General features: G+C 27.3%; 1 protein-coding gene across 1 annotated transcript; it reads left to right on the top strand.

The window, feature by feature from the left end:
- The first annotated feature begins 1213 nt into the window (after positions 1-1213).
- On the top strand, positions 1214-21420 carry LOC114130217 (ankyrin-2-like). The gene is made up of 19 exons (XM_050203836.1): positions 1214-1267; positions 2297-2501; positions 4001-4190; positions 4272-4407; positions 5486-5668; positions 5750-5876; positions 5951-6154; positions 6856-6981; positions 7054-7617; positions 9504-9659; positions 9762-9893; positions 13213-14169; positions 14353-14552; positions 14850-15108; positions 15388-16163; positions 16518-18322; positions 18484-19306; positions 21026-21298; positions 21415-21420. Exons 1-19 carry the CDS (start codon positions 1214-1216, stop codon positions 21418-21420), a joined length of 7176 nt encoding a protein of 2391 aa, XP_050059793.1.
- The last annotated feature ends 988 nt before the right edge of the window (positions 21421-22408 follow it).

Here is a 22408-nt window from a genome sequence, read left to right as displayed (position 1 = left end):
ATATATTTTTTTTATTATTTGTAATGATACGAAAACAACACATGTCATGATATAATCATGAAATAATCTATAACATTTATAAATAAATAACAGAATCTTTAATCGATTAATTCGGGATATTGCTACATCGTTAGTTCATTTGATTGTTCAATTTTTTTACTCAAAAACGTGACCCAAAATTGGGTCGCGACCCAGAGGTATGTATTTAAACTTTGGGAGGGGGATATTTTCTCCAATGTAAATTTCTCAATTCAACCTATCAAAAACAAGAATAAGAAATTAACTACAAAGTTGAAATTTTTGTTATGGTCTTAGCTGTTTTTATAAAATTAATAACGAAATAAAATAAGTTTATAACTAATTTGAAATTTTGGAGGGGGCTGTAGCCACCTCAGCTCCCATAAATACGCCCCTGCGCAACCCACCGTTTGAAGGCCACTGACGTACACCATATGCCCCTACCTGGTACCTGTTGAATGTTTGTACCTATATCTTTTGGTAAACATAAAGAACAAAGCAAATATGTTATAATTAATTAAATTGTAAATCGATCCCATTAAATTTACCACACATTATAAAATATATAATAATATAGGTACCTTCATTTAAAACTTTTTAAAATTAAAAATCAGAATTAATTTTTTTTTGCTAACTTTCATATGAATCGTGACTAAGCTTGATTGTGAGAGGAGGGGTAGGTTTTTTCAATGTGGCTATATTTTTAGGCTGGGGATCAACTGGAGATACATTTAAAAATATACCTACTTTTGAAATTGATTATCATATATATTTTTTTTAATTTCATTTTATACAGCACAAATTTTACAGTGAAAATTATGAAACCTACACATGTTAATAGTTAATTTAATTTATAATACCAACAGGGGTTGCCTCTTGAAATAGGAACATATTTTATAAAAATATTTTTAAGCCGAAACCCTTCATTGCAGTTGAGTTTCCGATTGATTAGATAAAAAGTTCGATAATATTAAATAGATAATATAGTAATATGGTAAAAAAATAATTAAAAATATTTTAGTTAGCCGAGTTACATATATTTTTATTGAGATTGGTTGTAATGGATTATCGATTGGAATGGACAAATATGTGTAGCCCTTTGAGATTCATTGCAACCGATTTCTCCTTAATATTATTATTCTTTATCGTCTTATAATTTTTATCTATGTGTAGGTAAATAAACAATAAAATTACAATGGAATTTTGTTCTTCACTAAGTGGACAACTGTTTGTTGATATTGAAATGTTCGTAAGAATATTGTTATGAATACATATATATGGTATAATTTTCTCGGTTAATTTTACATAGAATTTACTTATAATATTATAACTAACTACTCAAAATTTGCAAAAAATTATGATACTAAGAACTTGAATACAAATTATTTTTTATAAATTTCAAAATAAAATTAAGTGTCATAAGATCTCGCCCCACCTTTAAAATTATTATTTAAAAATGAAAAGAATATTATACGTATAGTCTTTATTAATATTTGTATTAAATATGTGTCAAGGTAAGTTTTGATAAAAATTTTAAGAGTAAAAAGTTTTGTTTAAAGTTCGAATGAGTTTTCTTTTTTCATTGAACAGTGTATAAGTTCTCTACAGAGTGAATAGTCGGTATACTCGTTGTATGAACTTAAATAACAACAATAACACTTAACTCATAATAGGAAAAAAAAATCAGCCGTGAAAAAGTTTATGAATCGTGTCAGTATACGTGCTGGGAGTATTCAGTGATAAGTACATAACTAGAGGAGCTGAAGTAATCGAACTCACATAAATACTTGTTATTTACTACTACACCTCCCCCTCCTAAAAAAAAAAAAAAAATAAAATAAAAAAAAAAAATAAATCACTGAATTTATGGCGTTCAATTCAACGGCGTCAATAAGCGATACAATTATTGTATTTTATAAAAAAATAATGTACTGATGTGCATTATTATTTTGTGACTAGTGGTAACTTTTTATGTAACAGAGGTCTTTGTATAGGTATAGTTTGTATATTCATGCCAACAAAAAAAAAAATTTTAATACCTAATAATACAATAAAGTATAGTATTATTATCTAGTGATGATGTACCACTAGTCAATTTTCAATATTATTTTGAACGCACTACGATGTGTAATTTAAATAGGTACCAGTGCGTTTTGAATTATCTCAGACTATCAACCTTGTGTGAAACAAAATTTCACCACTTTTGGCGCCTCTGTTGTGCATACATACCTATATTGGATGATCGAATTTCTATATAAAATGGCATTTTCTACTGCAGGCCCAACCGATCCCATCCGAGTTGACGGCGAAACTGCTGGGTAACAGAGTGGCCGTGTCACCCATCGTCACCGTCGAACCTAGAAGGCGAAAGTTTCACAAGCCAATCACGCTCACGTTGCCCTTACCACAGGCCTCTTCAAAGGGGATGATCAACCATTACTCGGGCGATGCGCCTACTCTCAGGCTTTTGTGCAGCATCACAGGTGAGCAAAACTCATTTTAAAAATGTGACCAACTAATGTGGTATTCTCTCTATATCTCTTTTTCTCTCTTTCAAACACATACATGATATTTCGACGACCAAACACCCCGTAACTTCGCATCATAACAGTTGTTATGTTAAGTTGATCATTACAATTTACATTTAACAAAAACAGATGCTTAGAAATTTTATTTTATTTTAAATTTTAAGGTTAATGATTTGAGTAATATGATTGATTACTAAATTATATGATATTTTTAATAGCGTTATTATAATATTATTATTAATTAGTACCAATGTTACATTCTTTCATAATATAATGTATAACTGCAGTGCATTTTCTTTAATATCTCCATATTTTAAAACAAACTACATACATTATAATTTCATTATTCTTACTTATAAATTATAATTATACTTTCCACTGTTGATCTATATCATTTTTTTGGTCGTCAAATATATTATTCTCTCTGTCGTACACCCATCTCTATATGGGTGATATGACACTTAAAACTTTATATCAGTTAGCAAAAAAAAAAAAAAAAAATATATTGACTTGTTTTATTTTTTACATAACTTTTTATTTTTATAAAATCAACTTTGTTTGGATTTTTTCGATTAAAACCGTTTTTATTTTTGGCTCTCACTGTTGCGTAACACAATACTGCACTGTTTTGACAGGGTTGTTTCGGAAAAGATCTCGCAAAGGTAAAGAATTAGAAATCAAATAAATAATAATAAATGATTTCACTTGATCTTTTTTTTTCTTAATGTCACTCGTTTATTTTGTTTATTTCTTCAAGCTGACGCTATTTTATTAATATTATTATTAAGGTTTAGTTTTTAATTAAATAAAACGTCTATTAAACTCGAGTGTTTTTGATCACGGTAAATTTTTCATGTCATTTGGTTACCTATATAGTATATACCTATAAATATATAATGAGCATAGTATATACATTTAAATTTATACTTAATCACACCTATTTTAATTTTGATAGCGGTAGTGGGCACGTGTTTTGTATTTTTTGTATTTTTTTTCTTTATTTTTCTTCTTTTTTTCTTTTTTATACCACACAATAATTTTTGGATATGATTTATTCGATAATTTTTTTTAAAAAAACTATTTTTCGAAAGTATATATTTAAAAAAATGCAAAAATATTTTCTATGTTTAAATATTAAACATTTAAGATACGTGATCTTTTCTGAAACAAATTATTAATTTAAGCTTAAACGAATAAACAAATAAAACAAAACTAGTTTTTGCTTTGCTTAAAAACTTGTAGTTTCAAGTTCGCTTTGTATGTGATGTGGAATGATGATTTATGTGTGGTAGAAATATTGGCTTTTGTGGACCTCACCCGAATTACTTCATTATTTCTGTGACATCTAACTTATCTCTTACTGAATTTCGAAAATCATTTGTCACAATACAAAATGAAAATATTTGATTGTTAGACATTTCTTATCGTGTACGTACATATTATTACTATTATAGGAGGAACATCCAGAGCACAATGGGAGGATGTTACTGGCTCGACGCCTCTTACATTTATCAACGATTGCGTATCATTTACAACAACTGTTTCGGCGCGATTTTGGCTGATGGACTGCCGGAATGTGGCGGACGCGTCTAAAATGGCTACCGAGTTATACCGGGAGGCTATACACGTACCATTTATGGCCAAGTAATTAAAATCGTTTTTTTCTCAGGGTGTAATGATTTTGTTTGTAATAACCCCCCCTCCCCTGTTTTTTTTTTATTTCAGATTCGTGGTGTTTGCTAAACGAACAGACACAAATGAAGCTCGAATACGGTTGTTCTGTATGACGGACGATAGAGAAGACAAGACCTTAGAACACAAAGAACACTTTACTGAAGTCTCAAATAGTAGAGACGTTGAGGTACGTTATGCATATAAATCATAAACATAGTTACATCGCATCGCCAAGCCTTAAAAAAAAAAAATTAAATTAAATTAATATAGATTATTATAATATTAAAATATAAATTGTAAAACGTCTTAGTCTTCAACTTGTTTAAGCAAATGTTATATTGTAACCTATTTTAAGCAACTTAATATTCTATTCTCATATTCTTAACAGGGATTCTTACCAAGTGAATTTTTCTAAACAAATATCTTGAAATTTATCTTATTTATTTTTTGAACTTTTATCACTACATTAATACTATCAATAATAAATTACTCAATGTTCTAGATTTTATTAAATTAAACACTAAATTGTTTTATTTTAATTTATTTTTAAATTGTGTATTTTTTTTTTCGCCTTAGTTTGGTCTACATTAGAGTATATGGTCCAGTTATTTGGAATCTTTATATGGCCAAAGATAATCAAAACTAGAATTCCTCTTTTATGTCGCTATAAATTCTAAAAATTAACCACCTAGTCCACGATTACTCGGATATTCAGTTACACTAAAATATATCTCTACTTAATAATATCTGGTCGTTCTGACACTACGCCAAATTCTTTCTTAACATCTCATTGGTTGAATTGTATCTATTGTGCCTATCTGACATGTTAGAAATCAATACTCTTTTCTATATCATTCAACTTTTTATAGTCATAATTATCCTCTACAGTCTACACGATATATTTTGTTCCGTTAGCTTAGGTGTCCACATATCCATTTTATCCTTTAGAGTTTAATTATATCATGTTAATTTATTATTGTTAATAATATAATTGTATATAACTGCATTTTATCAGTTATTTGTTATTATCTAAGTCTAATTCTATTACAAATTATGTTATATTATCTTATTAAGCTACTGCTTGACGTTAATAAATTAAATGTATTAAACAGACAAATTTACAATAAAATAATATATGCTCATAATTTGTGATAGGTATTTAAGTATATTATTTTTAGCATATATTATTACATCGACTTATATTTTTTTAATATACATGGATTATGTTTGATACTTAACTGACATGAGTTTTTATTTTAATATAGGTTTTGGAAGGCAAACCTGTGTTCGTCGAATTTGCAGGAAATCTCGTACCAGTCACCAAGTCCGGGGAACAACTCAGATTAGTGGTGCGGGCGTTTAAAGAAAACAGATTACCATTCACCATGCGTGTAAAAGATCCCAGTGCCGAACCACGGTCGTGGACTATAATAATGAAAGAACCAAAAGTAAACAATTTTTTACAGAAAATAAAATTACTTTATTTATAATAAAATTATTTATGTGCGTCGTATGTCGGTATTATACAGGTTTCTAAAAACGAACCAGCTCAAACGCCAGTTTGTGTTTTACAATTCGGATTGCCCGAAAACATTGTACACGATACAGATGACAATGTTGATGAACATTACAACTACACATACACCCACGATTCGAGTAAATATTTAATACATCATTTTTACAATAATTACTAATAATATTGCTTTAATATATTTTATCTGTGTATTTAGACACAGAGTCACACAAACGTGCTGAATTAAGAATAACCGATATTAGTAATTTCGTGTCTGATGATTGGATTAATCTGGCACATGAATTGGGATTCCAATCGACAGATATTGCTCAAATACAGAGAGAATATCCAGATAGTAGTGGTCAACAGTGTATGAGTATGCTTAATTTATGGATGAACGAAATATCCGGCCAAGATTCAGGTAATTATACGCTAACATATAATATTTTAACATCACTATAACACATTTGTACATTGTACAAATAAATAAAATATTAGACTATTAAACTCTGCTATTCTTCTTTTAATTAAACATTGTAATAGAGATATTTTTCCTGCCTTAAAAATATTAAATATACCATTTAGAATAATTTATGAAGAATAAACATGCATTAATATAAACCTTTTAATACACATTAAATGTCCGGGTGAACTTAATTTTGCTTCAAAATAATTATGATAGTAATATTCCATAGATACAAATTAAATTTAAATATTTTAAAATATTTTTATTTTCTACTTGTAAAGTTGTACGATAAATAAATTAATAATAAATTAATAATAAAGTATTATATAGTATTATTAATTAATATTTTAATGTATAATATTATAAACGATCATTGATTACAACACACGGTACTATTGGCTAATAAAGATACTATTTTAATGTAAGATAAGTATTGTTGAATAATTTTAGTGATTAATATAATATAATAATAAAAAATATGTTATAAATAACACTGTTAAATGATTTTTTTAAATCTTGAGCCTGATCGGGTTACACTTTTATTTTATTTTTATAATAAAGACATTGTTACTACAACAGGTGCATAAATGATAAATAATTTATTGATTATATTATTATTTCTATTTGTATTAAATAATTTATTCTTGTTTGAACAGTCATTGCTTTAGAAAGAGCTTTAAACAATATTGGTAGAGCTGATGTAGTGGAAAAGTGTAATTTTGCGGAGATTGGGCATTATCCTTCGGAAAATGGCATTTACGCAAAGCCAGAAAAACATCAAAGTAATATTAATTATATTATAATGATTGTAAAATACTCTCATATAATTACATGTATATAACTGTGATATTTAGGCTCGCAATCTCTGAACAACAAATATGCTGCCGAAGAAAAGGCTGTGATCGAAGACGAGATCGTCAAAACGGTGACTGAGAGACGAATGGAAATTGAACAACGATTGAACGGTGAACCAGTGGTCAATGACAAGAAATATGAATCGTTTGCCAAAGGAGATGACGCTGTCCAAATGACATCCAAATCCGAAGAGATCCCCATTGTCGAACCGATCGAACCCACCGAGGTGTCGTTCGAACACAAACGAATGTCATTTGAGAGAGGTGTGTCAATCGAACAGGTGCTCCAAGAAGAAATTCCGATAAAAGATAAATCAGTCATGTTGGAAGAGAAAAAGATGCCATCGATCGAAGAAAAACTTGTCGATGTGGATGTGGATGTGGACGCAACGAGCTTGACGTTTCACGAAAAAAGATTGTCTTTCGAGCAAGGAATACCCGTCAAGGAAATCATTCAAAAAAAGTCGGAGGATAACATCACCGTTCCTGGAAACGGGAAAGAATCGACAGTGATAATTGAAACCGAAAAGTCAGTCGCAAAGAGCGATATGACGTTGGCGGAAGGTAATATAATGGGAAACACAGCACGAACTAATAATTGTATACATAAATCATTACATTATAATAAATTATATATTGCATGACACCTGGTTAACAGTATTTAATATAAAATACTTATCAAAAAAAATATGTAAATAAAAAATAATTTAAAGTAACATTAAATATTTTTTAAATCCAAATAGTGTGAGATACAGATTTTACTGTATAAATTAAAATAATAAAATAATTTCTATAATACGGCTGTGATTTTGCTAATTACGTAGGTACTGTTAAAAAATGACGTATTTTTCAAACTAAAAAATTAAATAAATAAATGAAATCAAAGAATTCGCTTTACTGTATAGTAGAATCGAGTGGATGTCATCATTAAGCCACTGTAATATTGTAAGACAAGTGTTGCCTACCAAAACCAATTCTTAATTAAGACATTCTATCGGCCTATATTACTATGAATATTTTATTATATATTTATATTGCTATTAGTAATTTATTTAATTACCTACCTATTAGTAATACGGTAAGTTGAATTAATTTTTGCTAAAAACATTACATTGCTATTACATTAATTACCTTATTAATTATTTTAACATAATATTATATACTTAGGTATAAAACAGGTTATTGTAATCAATATATGAACTTACCGTAGAACGGTGTAAATATGATCGTAATATAAGTAGGCAATAATTTAAAGTAACTATTATAAATATTTTTTAAATTTCACTGAAACATTTATTTTTTGTATAGTGAAATGTAATAAATATTTTACTATAAAATTTATAGGTAATCCAGCGCAAAAAATCTTTTTTTTTAAATAAAACAGAATAACTAAAATCGTTTTTTTTTTTGAACATTAAATTTTGTAAAAAAATCTAATTTCTAATTTCAACAAAAATAAATTATGCATATTAATTTACGCCTGAGAATTTTATGTTACTGTAGGAAGTTCTTAGCAAATAGTGTAAATTGCATTTTTAAAATTCGATTATTAAAATTAAATTTTTTAAAAAAATTTTTCAAATATTCGAAATTTTCGACGAATTGTTAACAAATTTAATTCAGACGCTCCAAAAATAATGGTGCTATTTATTTTAAATGATTTTAAGCTAATATTATAAGTATAACATATAATGTGAGATTTTGTAATAAATTTGCTAACTTTTTATCCTCAAAATAAATTAATAAAAACATTTTATTATACACAAATAAATAAAAAAGAAACTAAAAAAGTAAAAAATGTCAAGCATTTATAAATAGGTAGCATAAAAAGAGCCTAAATATTTTAAAATCTTATCATTTATATCTATGAAACATCAATAAAAACCCACGAGATAGTTTAAATTATATTTTTACATTTAAATTTAATAATACATTAATTCATAATCTAATAATAAAACAGTATAATAACTACACAAAATTAGTCCAGTTGAACGAAAGTTTGTGATGTTGTATACTGTAGTACACTTTAAATGGGAAAATAATGTTTTCTTACAATTATTCGTTAAGTTTAATTATACACCAAATATAAAAGTAAAAATACAGAAAAATTAAATATTCAAAGTACTTAAAAAAATATAAAGATATTTTTTGTTTATTATTCGATTTTGATATATTTTATAATACACAAAACAGTTTATAAAATAATAATATTTGCAATGAAATGTGGAAGATAACAATATGTAAACATATATTATTTAATAATTTTTTATGGTATGTACAATGTACATAGTTTTTTAAATGTAATTAAAATGTATTAAATAATTAACTATTTATTTATATAACAAAGTAATAAATATGAATTATGATGATTTGTTTTAAATCAAACATATTTCATAAACTAATTTCTAATTTTTATAATATTTCTTTAATTCCTACAATATTTTTATTAGATGCAAATGTTTCTGATACAAAAGCAGTTCCAAAGCCTAGTATTGAATTAACTAAGGACACAGATGAGAAAATAAGACGTGATTCGATATTGTTTGAAGAAGTTTCTCAAGGTTTGGTGAAACTAGATTCAAATGGATCAAAAGTAGAAGACAAATGTAAGTTATAAAATGTATTATTAATATCTATCAACAATATTATTTTAATATTTTACAATAATTACACAGCCAATATCAATAAATAATTAATTTAATTTCCAGCTGAACTACTATCACCTCAATCATCTAGAACTCCTCCACCAAGCCCTGCGGAGTTCAAAGAAATGGAACAACAAAATGAATCTAAACAACGCCAGACAGAATCCATATCTGCAGAAAAAGAGCCTCAAACAGGTTAGTGAAAATTATTTTGTATTGGACCATTTTACAATATTGAAAGTGTACAAAAACGCAAGCCGTAAACGTTTTGGTTTTATGTCATGATTTTATTACTATAATATTAATATTAATAATGTAGATATACAAAAAAATAGGTCGACACGAGTTTAGGGTATCGTTTAAGGTTTCTTCTTAAAACAATGGCTTCATTCTTCGCTAACGAGATAATCACATTACACAGGAACAACTGTTGTGGATAGGGTGGGGGAGTACCAGTTGACCTGTAACGGGGATAGCTACAAATATCACATTTACTTTTTTCGAAACAGACTTGAAGTTTAGTTTTGTGTGTCCATAATATAAAATAATTGATGTTTCTAAAATTCATACGTTAAAAGTTGTCATAAGATCGTAAGTACCAATTTCGATATTTTATTTATAATCAATTTTAAAACATAAAAATGAGATAAAAGCTATACCACATTGCTAAATCACAAAATAATAATAAAAAAAAATGAATAAATGAGTACTCAGTTTTATTTATTATTCATTAGGTATATTTATGGTAATAATTTATCATGTATTTAAGTATTTTACATTTCACCTCATGCTGATAACTAAGTACAATTAAATTAATTTTTATCTTCTAAAAACAAAACAAAAAAAACTGAACATCGGCTTGCGTTTGTTAGATACACATCTCAATATAAATTGAAGTGTAAACGGTTTCAAGTAAAATAATTAATATAGCCTATGTTTTTGTGTATGATTGGCTTGAATATGTGATAACTAATCCTATTTATTGGTGCTGCGAACAACGAAAACGAGTAAAAATAAATTTTTTTAATTTATGGTATGTGTAATAAGTTAAAGTTCTAACTAATAAATATTTGGATTGTTGTTATGTTATACAACAAAATAATTAACATATAATTCTTTATAACAAATCCATTTAAATAAATTTGTTGATATATATATATATATTTTTTGTATGAAATCATATGTTTTAATGATCGTCAGTAGGATACGATGATAGTTGTTTGCAGCACAATATTTTCCTTTGATCCATTTAATCATCATTCAAATAGGTTTATTCATATCAATCTCATGATAAAATAAATAGAATAAATATTTTCTTTTTATGTTTGAATTTATTATTTAATTAATATTTCTTATGGCTTTCGCGGTGATAAGGGTCGTTGGCTTTAATTTTTTTTTTTAAGATATTGAACTTAAGCTTTTGTACTAACACTTAAATGACCTATATTGAATTTTATTTTTAAATAAATTTCCAAATTTTACTAAGTCTAACATTAGAGCCCTTCTATAAACCGCTTTTATATATTAGGTATATATTTTTGTATAACTTTTCTGTTTTAACTGTATTTAAACTTTTTTACGGTGCTTTGATTTTTGTTCTATTGTTTTTAACCATAAATAATAAGCCAATTTCATAAACAAAACGCACAAAAAGTCTTACTGTAACTGCAGGCTATGTATTTATTAAATAAGTGACACGTAAATGGTTTAATGGGGTAAAATATTTTTTCAAATATATTATATAATGTATATGTTTTTCTAAATAAACGGACTTACAATCATGAATAAAGAAATAGTCGTTAATGAAATAGGTTATTTTAGAAATACTGATTAAAATTAACATTTAACAATTTATTTTATGTTCATACTTTTATTTCATTGGTACAAGAGTAAATATTTATTACAATATTTAAATGCATGATTATAGCCCTATGCCTACTATACTATTGTGTAGAATATTAAAACATATCACGGTAAAACAAACATTAAATAACAGTAGTTAAAATCTATGCTAACATTTTTTCTCTAAATTATCAATTAAAGTGTATAAAAATAAGTCACACTTATGTTAACAATGAATACTGAATCATTAATACTAAATATAGTCTTGTAATCAGAATAATATTATTATAAAATAGATACTCAATTCATACAACATTCAACTAAAACTATTTTATTATAATTTAAATAATTTATATTTTTTAATGAATTTTAATCACTTCAACCATATACATTTATAAAAAATAATAATATACAAATCATATTATACAGAAAAATAGAAAATATTAAATTATATTATTTTAATTGAAAAAAACTACATTTAATGTATAAAACAAATATAAAAAATAGACCTTATTAAAGTATACCCATATGTTTTAATTGAAATCATAATAATATATTCAAAAAGAAAACAAAACTAAAAAATCTAAATGCTAAAACAAGTTTGTTCTAAATGTTATTTAAGGTGTCAACTATAATTTATAAATCATTGAAAAATTATTTTCATTTCTTAAAAATATTAATTTGGATAATTAAGTTGATTATTGTACTAAATAAATGTTTGATTACAACAAAAAAAGTTTTATTAAAATTTTCAATATTATTTTCATAATTTTTGAAATATTATTGAACAAATCAAAAGTTTTTTATTAAAGTTGGATAATATAATAATAATAAATTATATTTGATTCTACATTTTAATACAATTTAAGAAAAAAAAAAGGTTATCATTTAACTAGTATTGACAAAAATTATAAATTAATTAGGTATTTTAATATTAATCACATTTACTTTTAGTCAAAAGAATACTTTATAACATGTTTAAATTTAAAATGTCCAATTTAATATCGTGTTCTGATACTATCATACATATAATAGGTATCATTAAAGCAAAATACTTCCGTTATATATAACAGATAGACATTTTAAACTTTAAAAATAAATAAGCTTAATTAAATTATTTCTTTAATAGTAGGCATAAATACGTACACATTTACATATATACTGTTAGGTACCAAGCACTTACATATGCACAAACAATAAAAATTTAAAAAATATTGAAAATAAAATGATTAAGATTTTATTTATTTAAAAATTGGAGAAAATAAAAACGTAATATTCAAAGCAGTTTTAAAAAAGTTAAGAATACAATTTGTTATGACAAATTATTTATTTATTACTTATATTCATCGAAATCAAAGCACCACCGGCACACAAGATTACAACAGAAAAGTGAACAAACAAACCACAGTATATTTAATTGCACATTCAAATCGCTGATGCTACATTGTTAAGTAGAACCTTGCTTGGGAATGGAGAGCTATAATACTATATTGTCTCGCTTTTTCGCGGTTTTCTATTTAATTATACAAAAATACACACAAACATAAAACTTATATATTTATCATTTCACGTCAAATCCTTTGGAACAAATTATTATGGACCGACTGGCAGTTTAAATGTTAGATAGTAAAAAAAAAAAAAAAAATTAGTCATATATTGATTTTGGTCGTAGCATTATGGTCACAGGACAATGATGACTTGTTGGACACTCATGGTTTCGGCGAACATCTCAACGGCATTGAAACGCCAAATTTATCGAAGCCGAAAACTCATAAATCGTTGGCGGACATTGATGAGGAATTTGAGGAACGGTCGGTTGTATTGCATCCTTTTTTTGATCAACCAAAAAAAGATATTTTCGAACAAGTACAATTTATAAAACATCACGATGATTCACCTGCATTTGATAGCCCGTTAACAGATAAAAGTGTATCTCATCATGATACAGGAATAAGTCTATCTAGAGAATATTCCGATACTTTAACTAGTTCAGGAATAAGAACAAAACCTAAACATACAGATACAGCTTTTGATGAAGAGGCAGAACTCACAGATAATGGATTAAGTCCAATTCAACCTGATGAAGTCGGGCTTGCTGCTAATGAAATAATAGAAATAAAAAAAAAAATTGGAATGTACGACGCCGGAAATAGCCCAATAATATTTATGGAATCTATAGCATTATCTCCTTTTGAAACAGTGAAAAGTGATGTTTCTACTATCACTGATAATGTGAAAAAAATTGATGTAGCAAACAGTCCAATAGAATCAAATAAAATTCAAAGAAATATGGACACAACAGTAGATGTTAAAAAAATGATAATGCAATTGGAGAAATCTGGCGCAGGATTGGAAAACGTAACATTCCAACAATCACCAAAAAGAAAACAACCAGTGAAAACGTTTCTAACTGAAACAATACATTCAGAGGAACATCAAACTCTATACGTTGACATCAAAAAAGAGTATAATAAAAATGATACAAATACAACAAATCTACAGTCAAAACTAGACGAAGTAATTAAAACCGAAAAATGTGTGTTGGAACATTTGGAAAAAGGTGTAAATACACCCAAAAATAATTCGGAGCTAGAAAATAAATTATTGCAAATTGTTAATATAGAAACAAGTATGTTGCAAAATTTTGAAAAAATAATAGATAAAAATGATTCATGTTTAAAAAATTTAGAAAGCAATATCATATCAAATGAAAAAACTAATGAGAATATCAAAGAAATAGACACTATGTTGGATGCATTACGACAATCACCTAATAAATGTAACGAAGATAAAATTGAAAAAAAATATATAGATACAGGATATAAAAAAGAAGAAAGTATTATGGAACCAATAAAAGTGACAGGTATTTCTAAAGAATTGAAACAATTAATTGATGACGAGGAAAAAGAACAAGAAAGAATGTTTAGAGTACTAATGAATGAAAATGATACAAATAAAAATATATATAATAATCAAACACCTGTAGTTGAAGAAATTATAACTCCTAAACGAGTAAAACCAACTACTATAAAAGAAAATACCATAGACAATTCACAAAATATTAAATTGAATAAGACAACAACAAATATCAAAGATTCGATCCCATCAACAAATGAAAAAATTAACTTTAATGTTAATAATATAAATATAAAAGAGAATGAAGAATTAACTACAGAAAAGTTGAAAATAGAAAAAAAAGAAATAATAAAAAAAGATACAAATGACAGAAATAATAAAATCTTTTATGAAGAAGACGATGAAGACGAATCAGTTATTTTTGAAAAATTTACTCGTGAACATTTAAAAAAGTCTATAGACTTAGCATGTATGGACGTTGAAAAAGATGATAAAGATAAGAATTTAGATATTGCAGATGACGAAGAAAATGAAATAAACAACACTAAAAAAGACAAATCAATATCATTTATACCTAAAACAATAGAAAAAGGTTTAAAAGATATAACAATGACACTAACAAGTATTGTAAAAAAAATGGATGTAAATGATATGTCAGGAAAGAAAAATGAGAGTGAAGGGGGAGATAGAGTAGCTGAAATAATAATTGAAAGTACCAGTCAAGGGAGTGGGGGGGAAATAGATTCGAATAAACACAAAAGTACTAAAAAAAATAATGCTAAAAAAGATATAAAATCCAATACAATCCCACAAACCCCGATTTTAAAAAAAGATTCCTTAATAAGTAGCAAAATAAAACATGATAAATTAAAAAATGACAATATAGAACAGCATAAATATAATACAGAAAAGGACACTAAAAAAAAACAAGTGAATAATTTCAATCAGGAAATAAAAAATAATGATCGGCTTAAGATAAATACGGATGTAGTTGAAAACGACCAACTTGTAACTTTAACTAATAACAAGATAAAAGAAACAAGTAACAATATACTAGAAATAGACAAATCTAAAATAAACACAAACAATAAAACAAAAAATAATGAACCAAACATAGATATTGACAAAACCATAACAAATACCGAAGTAAAACAAATTCTGAATGAAAATCAGAAAGAAGTAATACAAACATTTGAATCAAATCTCAATAATGTAAATAAACAAGTAGTGACTGAGCAAAAAAGTAATGAAAACCAAAGTAAAAACAAAACTATCGATACACAAATCAAAATCGAAAACAAAACTGACACAAACACTAAAACAACAACAACCACTAATGAACAATACGAAAAAACTGAAACACATACTAAAACCTTCATACATAAAAAAAATAAAGAACAAACAGAGATAAAAACGACAAACATTTGTAACAAAACCCATATCCAAGAAAAAATCATAAAAGACGAAGCTACCAACTTTGAAAACATTAAAGTAAATACGGGAGAAAAAAAAATTGAAAAGAAAATAGAACAAATTAAAATACGAGAAGAAAACCCTATAACACCAAAATATGAACATAAAATCGAGGAAAACGAAAGAAAAAAAGAACAATCCAAAACAGAAAATAGTAAAACGAAACCTTGCATAGAAGGAATAGAAAGTGATAAAATACATTTCGATGAGTTTTATAAATGGGTGGATAAAATAGTAGAAGGAAAAAATGAAAATGCAACAAAAAGCGAAAACAACAAAACTCAAAAACAAAATGTATTCAAGTCACTACAAACAGCATCCATCGACAAGGAAGATATAGAAGACAAATCAAAAGAACTTATAGAATTTATATCCAAACAAATAACTACAAAATACATGAATGAACAACAAAATGAAATGCTCGAAAAAACAAAACCAAAAACACAACAAATAATAACAGAAACTGCAATGATATTAAAAACAAATAATAAACCAATAACACAAAACGAAAACACCGACAATTTCACAAAAAATAAAAAACCGTCAGTTGACGACAAACCATTACACATACATGACGAAATAGAACACGATAAAAATAATCAAATATCAATATCTGATAAAACTAAACTACATAAAACTAACTCAAAGAATTCAGTTACATTAACAAAAAATTTAAACGCTGATATTTCAAAAACTGACACCTATGATGAAGTATCTAAAATAATTAATATTGAATCAAAAACTACTGAAACCATTGATCATGAAATCGTAACTGACAAAACATTCTTCCAAAAACCAATTCTAACAAAATCTGATTCGAATGAAAATGTAAAAGCAATTATTAGTAAAAAAGATTTCGATGACATTGTAGAACATGACAAAGATCTTAAAATAACAACCTCTGATAAAACTAAAGTTGATAAAACTGACTCTAAAGATTCAGTTAAATTAACTACAGTTGAAAAAACTGACACCACTGATGAGGTATCTAAAATAACTACGATTGAATCTAAATTTTCTGAAATCATTGATCATGAAACTGTAACCGATAAAACATTGTCCAAGAATGCCGTCCTAACTAAACCTGATTCAAAAGAAAGTATTAAGGAAATTATAGGTGAAAAAGATTTAGTTGACATTGTAGACCTGCAAAAAGATAAAGAAATGCCAACTTCTGATAAAACTAAACTTCATAAAACTGACAAAACTGATGAGGTATCTAAAACAACTACAATTGTATCTAAACATTCTGAAATCATTGATCATAAAATTATAACCGATATACCATTGCCCGAAACATCCAACCTAACAAAATCTGATTCGAAAGAAAGTGTTAAATCAATTATTATTGAAAGAGATTTAGATGACATTGTAGAGCACGACAAAGATACCAAAATTCCAACTTCTGATAAAACTGAACTTCATAAAACTGACACCACTGATGAGGTATCTAAAACTACTACACTTGAATCTAAACATTCTGAAATCATTGATCATAAAATTATAACCGATAAACCATTGCCCAAAACATCCATCCTAACAAAATCTGATTCGAAAGAAAGTGTTAAATCAATAATAAGTGAAAAAGATTTCGATGACAATGTAGAACTCGACAAAGATACCAAAATAACAACCTCTGATAAAACTAAACTTCATAAAACTGACAAAACTGATGAAGTATCTAAAACTACTACACTTGAATCTAAACATTCTGAAATCATTGACTATAAAATTATAACCGATAAACCATTGCCCGAAACATCCATCCTAACAAAATCTGATTCGAAAGAAAGTGTTAAGGAAATTATAGGTGAAAAAGATTTAGATGACATTGTAGAGCACAACAAAGATACCAAAATTCCAACTTTTGATAAAACTAAAGTTGGCAAAACTGACTTTAAGGATTCAGTAACATTGACAACCGTTGAAAAAACTGACACCACTGATGAGGTATCTAAAACTACTACACTTGAATCTAAACATTCTGAAATCATTGATCATAAAATTATAACCGAAAAACCATTGCCCGAAACATCCATCCTAACAAAATCTGATTCGAAAGAAAGTGTTAAATCAATAATTAGTGAAAGAGATTTCGATGACATTGTAGAACACGACAAAGATACCAAAATAACAACCTCTAAAAAAACTAAACTTCATAAAACTGACACCACTGATGAGGTATCTAAAACAACTACACTTGAATCTAAACAGTCTGAAATCATTGATCATAAAATTATAACCGATAAACCATTGCCCGAAACATCCATCCTAACAAAATCTGATTCGAAAGAAAGTGTTAAGGAAATTATAGGTGAAAAAGATTTAGGTGACATTGTAGAGCACGACAAAGATACCAAAATAACAATCTCTGATAAAACTAAAGTTGATAAAACTGACTTTAAGGATTCAGTTACATTGAAAAACGTTGAAAAACTGACACCACTGATGAGGTATCTAAAAAATCTACTATTGAATCTAAAACTACTACTGAAATCATTGACCATGAAATTGTAACTGGCAAAACATTATCCCAAAAAGTATTTACAAAAATCTGATTCGAAGGAAAGTGTTAAATCAATTATTAGTGAAAGAGATTTCGATGACATTTTAGAAACGATAACGATTCCAAAATCCCAACTTCTGATAAAACTAAACTTCATAAAACTGACAAAACTGATGAAGTATCTAAAACAACTACAATTGAATCTAAACATTCAGAAATCATTGATCATAAAATTATAACCGATAAACCATTGCCCGAAACATCCATCCTAACAAAATCTGATTCGAAAGAAATTGTTAAATCAATAATTAGTGAAAGAGATTTCGATGACATTGTAGAACACGACAAAGATACCAAAATAACAACATCTGATAAAACTAAAATTGATAAAACTGACTCTAAGGATTCAGTTACATTAACAACCGTTGAAAAAACTAACACCACTGATGACGTATCTAAAACAACTACACTTGAATCTAAACACTCTGAAATCATTGATTATAAAATTATAACCGATAAAGCATTGCACGAAACATCCATCCTAACAAAATCTGATTCGAAGGAAAGTGTTAAATCAATAATTAGTGAAAAAGATTTCGATGACAATGTAGAACTCGACAAAGATACCAAAATAACAACCTCTGATAAAACTAAACTTCATAAAACTGACACCACTGATGAGGTATCTAAAATAACTACAATTGAATCTAAAATTATAACCGATAAACCATTGACCGAAACATCCATCCTAACAAAATCTGATTCGAAAGAAAGTGTTAAATCTATAATTAGTGAAAAAGATTTCGATGACATTGTAGAACACGACAAAGATACTAAAATAACAACCTCTGATAAAACAAAAGTTGATAAAACTGACTCTAAGGATTCAGTTACATTAACCATGGTTGAAAAAACTGACACCACTGATGAGGTATCTAAAATAACTACGATTGAATCTAAACATTCTGAAATCATTGATCATAAAATTATAACCGATAAACCATTGCACGAAACATCCATCCTAACAAAATCTGATTCGAAAGAAAGTGTTAAGGAAATTATAGGTGAAAAAGATTTAGATGACATTGTAGAGCACGACAAAGATACCAAAATTCCAACTTTTGATAAAACTAAAGTTGGCAAAACTGACTTTAAGGATTCAGTAACATTGACAACCGTTGAAAAAACTGACACCACTGATGAGGTATCTAAAACTACTACACTTGAATCTAAACATTCTGAAATCATTGATCATAAAATTATAACCGAAAAACCATTGCCCGAAACATCCATCCTAACAAAATCTGATTCGAAAGAAAGTGTTAAATCAATAATTAGTGAAAGAGATTTCGATGACATTGTAGAACACGACAAAGATACCAAAATAACAACCTCTAAAAAAACTAAACTTCATAAAACTGACACCACTGATGAGGTATCTAAAACAACTACACTTGAATCTAAACAGTCTGAAATCATTGATCATAAAATTATAACCGAAAAACCATTGCCCGAAACATCCATCCTAACAAAATCTGATTCGAAAGAAAGTGTTAAATCTATAATCAGTGAAAAAGATTTCGATGACATTGTAGAACACGACAAAGATACTAAAATAACAACCTCTGATAAAACAAAAGTTGATAAAACTGACTCTAAGGATTCAGTTACATTAACAACCGTTGAAAAAACTGACACCACTGATGACGTATCTAAAACAACTACACTTGAATCTAAACACTCTGAAATCATTGATCATAAAATTATAACCGATAAACCATTGCACGAAACATCCATCCTAACAAAATCTGATTCGAAGGAAAGTGTTAAATCAATAATTAGTGAAAAAGATTTCGATGACAATGTAGAACTCGACAAAGATACCATAATAACAACCTCTGATAAAACTAAAGTTGATAAAACTGACTTTAAGGATTCAGTTACATTGAAAACCGTTGAAAAAACTGACACCACTGATGAGGTATCTAAAAAATCTACTATTGAATCTAAAACTACTGAAATCATTGACCATGAAATTGTAACTGGCAAAACATTATCCCAAAAAGTAATTTTACAAAAATCTGATTCGAAGGAAAGTGTTAAATCAATTATTAGTGAAAGAGATTTCGATGACATTTTAGAACACGATAAAGATTCCAAATTCCCAACTTCTGATAAAACTAAACTTAATAAAACTGACAAAAGTGATGAAGTATCTAAAACAACTACACTTGAATCTAAACACTCTGAAATCATTGATTATAAAATTATAACCGATAAAGCATTGCACGAAACATCCATCCTAACAAAATCTGATTCGAAGGAAAGTGTTAAATCAATAATTAGTGAAAAAGATTTCGATGACAATGTAGAACTCGACAAAGATACCAAAATAACAACCTCTGATAAAACTAAACTTCATAAAACTGACACCACTGATGAGGTATCTAAAATAACTACAATTGAATCTAAAATTATAACCGATAAACCATTGACCGAAACATCCATCCTAACAAAATCTGATTCGAAAGAAAGTGTTAAATCAATTATTAGTGAAAGAGATTTCGATGACATTGTAGAACACGATAAAGATTCCAAAATTCCAACTTCTGATAAAACTGAACTTCATAAAACTGACACCACTGATGAGGTATCTAAAACAACTACACTTGAATCTAAACAGTCTGAAATCATTGATCATAAAATTATAACCGATAAACCATTGACCGAAACATCCATCCTAACAAAATCTGATTCGAAAGAAAGTGTTAAATCAATAATAAGTGATAAAGATTTCGATGACATTGTAGAACTCGACAAAGATACCATAATAACAACCTCTGATAAAACTAAAGTTGATAAAACTGACTCTAAGGATTCAGTTACATTAACAACCGTTGAAAAAACTGACACCACTGATGACGTATCTAAAACAACTACACTTGAATCTAAACACTCTGAAATCATTGATCATAAAATTATAACCGATAAACCATTGCACGAAACATCCATCCTAACAAAATCTGATTCGAAGGAAAGTGTTAAATCAATAATTAGTGAAAAAGATTTCGATGAAAATGTAGAACTCGACAAAGATACCAAAATAACAACCTCTGATAAAACTAAAGTTGATAAAACTGACTCTAAGGATTCAGTTACATTAATAACCGTTGAAAAAACTGACACCACTGATGAGGTATCTAAAACAACTACACTTAAATCTAAACATTCTGAAATCATTGATCATAAAATTATAACCGATAAACCATTGACCGAAACATCCATCCTAACAAAATCTGATTCGAAGAAAGTGTTAAATCAATTATCAGTGAAAGAGATTTCGACGACATTGTAGAACACATAAAGATTCCAAAATTCCAACTTCTGATAAAAAACTAAACTCCTAAAACTGACACCACTGATGAGGAATCAAAACAACTACACTTGAATCAAAACAGTCTGAAATCATTGATCATAAAATTATAACCGATAAACCATTGCCCGAAACATCCATCCTAACAAAATCTGATTCGAAAGAAAGTGTTAAGAAATTATAGTGAAAAAGATTTAGGTGACATTGTAGAGCACGACAAAGATACCAAAATAACAATCTCTGATAAAACTAAAGTTGATAAAACTGACTTTAAGGATTCAGTTACATTGAAAACCGTTGAAAAAAACTGACACCACTGATGAGGTATCTAAAAAACTACTATTGAATCTAAAACTACTGAAATCATTGACCATGAAATTGTAACTGGCAAAACATTATCCCAAAAAGTAATTTTACAAAAATCTGATTCGAAGGAAAGTGTTAAATCAATTATTAGTGAAAGAGATTTCGATGACATTTTAGAACACGATAAAGATTCCAAAATTCCAACTTCTGATAAAACTAAACTTCATAAAACTGACAAAACTGATGAAGTATCTAAAACAACTACAATTGAATCTAAAATTATAACCGATAAACCATTGCCCGAAACATCCATCCTAACAAAATCTGATTCGAAAGAAAGTGTTAAATCAATAA

This window comes from Aphis gossypii, chromosome 3, assembly GCF_020184175.1.
Source record: "Aphis gossypii isolate Hap1 chromosome 3, ASM2018417v2, whole genome shotgun sequence".
In the NCBI taxonomy this organism is placed as follows: domain Eukaryota; kingdom Metazoa; phylum Arthropoda; class Insecta; order Hemiptera; family Aphididae; genus Aphis; species Aphis gossypii.
This window is presented reverse-complemented; position numbering and strand designations above follow the sequence as displayed.